The following is a 3,856-nucleotide window of genomic DNA, read 5'->3' as shown; positions in this document are numbered from 1 at the left end:
TTTACTTTTTACTTAACTTTTTTATCAATTTTACACATCCTTGCTGAATAAAAGTATTAATTTCTTTAAAAAAAAAAGAAAAAACATTTACTGACCCCAAACTTTTGAACGGTAGTGTATATTCTTACAAAAGATTTTAAGTAAATGCTGTTTTTTTTTTTTTTACTTTTTATTCATCAAAGAATCCTAAAAAGTATCACAGGTGTCAAAAAACAAACAAACAAGCAACACAACTGTACATGTGACACTGAAGACTGGTGTAATGATGCTGACAATTCAGCTTTGCATCACAGGAATAAGTTATATTTACAATATATTAACATAAAAACACGTATTTTAAATTGTAATAATATTTCACAATTTTGCAGTTTTTACTGCATTTTTTATCAAATAAATTATATATATGTATGTATGTATACACACACACACACTTACGTTTTCATTCCTAAATCATGTTTACATGATTTCTTCTAACATGGGACAAATTGCCACTAAACCACTTTTTTTGTGCTAAATTATATTTCTATGGCTTTTTGATATAGATGTTTTCTTCTAATTTCAGTTGAGAGCAAACACCGAGAAATATAACATTAGATTTAGACATTTCTACGTGACTCTCCCAGAAAGCCCCTCTCCACACACTCTGACTAGGAGGAAAGAAGCCATAAATGCAGAAGCCATAAATGCACAATTGTTGTGCTCTCAAAATAAAAACCTGTCACAACTTGCAAGTATTGTGCAAGCATAAATGCACTGAAAGAGTTACAGAACGCATGGACTGGCGCTCAGCTGACTGCACGCGCGCTGCGCAGAACTCCACATACAGATGAAGTAACTCGATGGCCTGCAAGCGATGACACAATAAAATGGTGATCATAAACTCGCACGTATTTGCACCACCTAGTCTTTCTTGCAGAAAAAACAACAGCTGTCTGCCGCGGAGAATACAAAAGTGAGTGTCATATAAAGCGCACAGACTGGCACGAGCTTATTTACATGCACAGACCGGCGCGTGCAGGTGTGAAGAAGAGCGCGTGACTGCATATTCATAGGTGTAGTATGTGCTTGTGCTAGCGCTCTTACCACTGCTCCGCCGCCGTTGAGCAGTCCCGGGCACTGCCGTTACCGACGGCTCTCTTGCCGAAGAGCTTCTGCAGCAGCGTCGGCATGCTCGCGCTCCGTTTATCACAAACACGCACTCCGGGATTCTCGTTTCCCCATCAGGGCGAGCGTTCAGGTCTCTGCTGAAGATCCATGCTGGAGTCATGTGACATATGCACCAGCTGAGCTGCGACAGACTGTCGGAGACCCGCGGGCGCTCTCTGCTGAGGGGACACGGACTCACAGGCGGCACGTGCGGAACGTGCTAAGAGCACAGAGGGTTTTCCTTTCCTTCCTTCTTTTTGGTCATTTGCACAATAGATTCAGTAGCCCCTCACTGCAGAAGTTCCAGGGGGCGTGGTTGGATCCACATCTAGGGGGTGGAGATGGGTAGGTTTATGGACCAGGGGGTGGAGATTGGTAGGTTTAGGGGTGGAGATGGGTAGGTTTATGGTCCAGGGGGTGGAGATGGGTAGGTTTATGGACCAGGGGGTGGAGATGGGGAGGTTTATGGACCAGGGGGTGGAGATGGGGAGGTTTATGGACCAGGGGGTGGAGATGGGGAGGTTTATGGACCAGGGGGTGGAGATGGGGAGGTTTATGGACCAGGGGGTGGAGATGGGGAGGTTTATGGACCAGGGGGTGGAGATTGGTAGGTTTAGGGGTGGAGATTGGTAGGTTTAGGGATGGAGATTGGTAGGTTTAGGGGTGGAGATGGGTAGGTTTATGGATCAGGGGGTGGAGCCGGGTAGGTTTAGGTAGATGTAAGGTGGGAGGAGTTGGATCTGGATCCAACCACGCCCCCTGGACCTTGTGTTCTGCAGTGACCATCTCGAGACAGTAGATTAGCTGTTTCCATTAAAAATGCATAACATGCAGTTTAATAAATTAAGCGGGTTATGTGAATACAGAATATGGTTTAAATATATTCTGTAAATATTATATTCATAATATTGTTCTCTTTCTGAAAGAAATTGCGAATTATAATATATATATATATATATATATATATGATGAAATGATGAAATGAACTGAACATTTAAAAACATAAATAAAAATCGCTCTCTCTTCTTTCGGCTTGCTCCCTTTTATCAGGGGTCGCCACAGCAGAGTGATCCGCACAACCGATTTGGCACAACAACAAAACCAAAAAATAAAAAGTGAAATAGGAAAAATTGGGGATAAAAAGCTCAATTGTTTTTATCGATGTATATTGAATTATATTGAAAGTACAAAATTCGGTATAAAAAAAATATGAAACAGCTAAAGCAGATAAAAGTCAACCGTACAGTTGGAAAATTATAAAGTTCTATTAGTTCTATTTGTTCTTGTTTTTTACATTTAAAAATATTTGATTCAGTTTAAATTAAGCGGATGATATCAATAGAGAATATGGTTTAAATATATTCAATTTTCGTTCAATTCAATGCATATTGTTCTCTCTCTCTCTCTTTCTGACAAAATGGAATTATAACCATGTAACCATAACGTAGAATTATATTTCTAACTAGAAAATACATGAATGAAAAAATGATGAAATTAAATTAAAATAAAAAGAGAAATTCCAAAAAATAAAAAGAGACGAAAAAAAAAATCCAGATTAAAAGCTAAATCGTTTTTATTGACAACAGGTATATTGAATTATATTTAATGCACAAAATGCAGTATAAAAAGAATATTAAATAGTCATTTGTATCAAAAACAAAATCTATTTTTCTTGTTTCCATTGTCATAAAGTAATTTTGAAAGTTTGTAAGAAATACATTACAACAACATTATTTTCTGATCGTTTCATAGTGTGAATAAAGATTATTGATATATGAGATGATATTCCAGCGGAACTCCTGACTAATGTCAATAATACACGGAACAAAAATACCGTCGAACCGCTTCAGCGGTCCGTGCCTCAAGTCTGCCCCCCGTACGGCACACGTGTGAAAGACAGACTTTCTCTTATATCAACAAATATGGTAAGTTTTTGGTTAAAAACTTTATTCAATTAAAGATTACCTTGAATGGCGTGTTTGATAATTAGGATTCTCACTTCAGCCGAAGGCAGCGAAAGGGAAGGGACAGGTGGAGAAGAAGGCTATTCACCCATACAGCAGAAAAGCTGCATATTTAGCAAGCGCTGCCATCAAACAACAGAGGAAAGAAAAGTACGAGTCGTTTCTGCTTCACTTTTGCATGTATGCAAGAAAATAAAACGTTTTTCGTATCGCCACGGTTACTGTTTATGCTTTTACGTCTGTAAATGGAATATGTTAAACTCACTTCTAGGTTAAAGGGTGAAAAGGCACAGCGTCTAAATTTGATTGGTGAGTAGTTGATTTTTATTTTGAACTGTCTTCTGAAAGCTTGTTTGTTGACCAGTTTGTCAAAGTATACCAGTGTATTCAGAGGCGGACAGTAACTAAGTACATTTACTTGAGTATTGTACTTAAGTACACTTTTTGAGTATCTGTACTTTACTTGAGTATTATTTTTTTTCTGGGAACTTATGACTTTAACTTCACTACATTTGAAAGACAAATATTGTACTTTTCACTCCACTACATTTCTATGAAGGTCCTCGAAGTAGAAAGTCGTTAGCAGGTTTGAAAGTCAGTGGGTGATTTCTTCTCTAAAAACTGTCTTTTTTTCAGACAGTTTATCAGTAATCACTCTTGTAGGGCTACATGAAATGATTTCCCAGCATTTTTTGAACACTGACCAGTTCCAAATGTGATATTTATTTACAACAATTCAATAATAA

General features: G+C 38.1%; 2 protein-coding genes across 2 annotated transcripts in view; one reads left to right on the top strand and one right to left on the bottom strand.

Moving 5' to 3' along the window:
• LOC107702372 (folliculin-interacting protein 2-like) overlaps positions 1 to 1,342 on the bottom strand; it is a 27,014-nt gene extending 25,672 nt beyond the window's left edge. The window contains exon 1 of the mRNA XM_016504672.1: positions 1,084 to 1,342. Within this exon, the coding sequence (XP_016360158.1) occupies positions 1,084 to 1,169 (86 nt within the window). The 5' untranslated portion in view covers positions 1,170 to 1,342. The remainder of the gene's footprint in view (positions 1 to 1,083) is intronic.
• A 1,600-nt stretch (positions 1,343 to 2,942) lies between these two features.
• LOC107702294 (translation machinery-associated protein 16) overlaps positions 2,943 to 3,856 on the top strand; it is a 3,649-nt gene continuing 2,735 nt past the window's right edge. The window contains exons 1-3 of the mRNA XM_016504549.1: positions 2,943 to 3,071; positions 3,151 to 3,260; positions 3,382 to 3,419. Of these exons, the coding sequence (XP_016360035.1) occupies positions 3,069 to 3,071; positions 3,151 to 3,260; positions 3,382 to 3,419 (151 nt within the window). The 5' untranslated portion in view covers positions 2,943 to 3,068. The remainder of the gene's footprint in view (positions 3,072 to 3,150; positions 3,261 to 3,381; positions 3,420 to 3,856) is intronic.

Source organism: Sinocyclocheilus anshuiensis, unplaced genomic scaffold, assembly GCF_001515605.1.
Source record: "Sinocyclocheilus anshuiensis isolate Anshui unplaced genomic scaffold, SAMN03320099.WGS_v1.1 scaffold86, whole genome shotgun sequence".
In the NCBI taxonomy this organism is placed as follows: domain Eukaryota; kingdom Metazoa; phylum Chordata; class Actinopteri; order Cypriniformes; family Cyprinidae; genus Sinocyclocheilus; species Sinocyclocheilus anshuiensis.
Note: the sequence above shows the minus strand (reverse complement) of the source record. Positions and strands in the feature narration are given on the sequence as shown.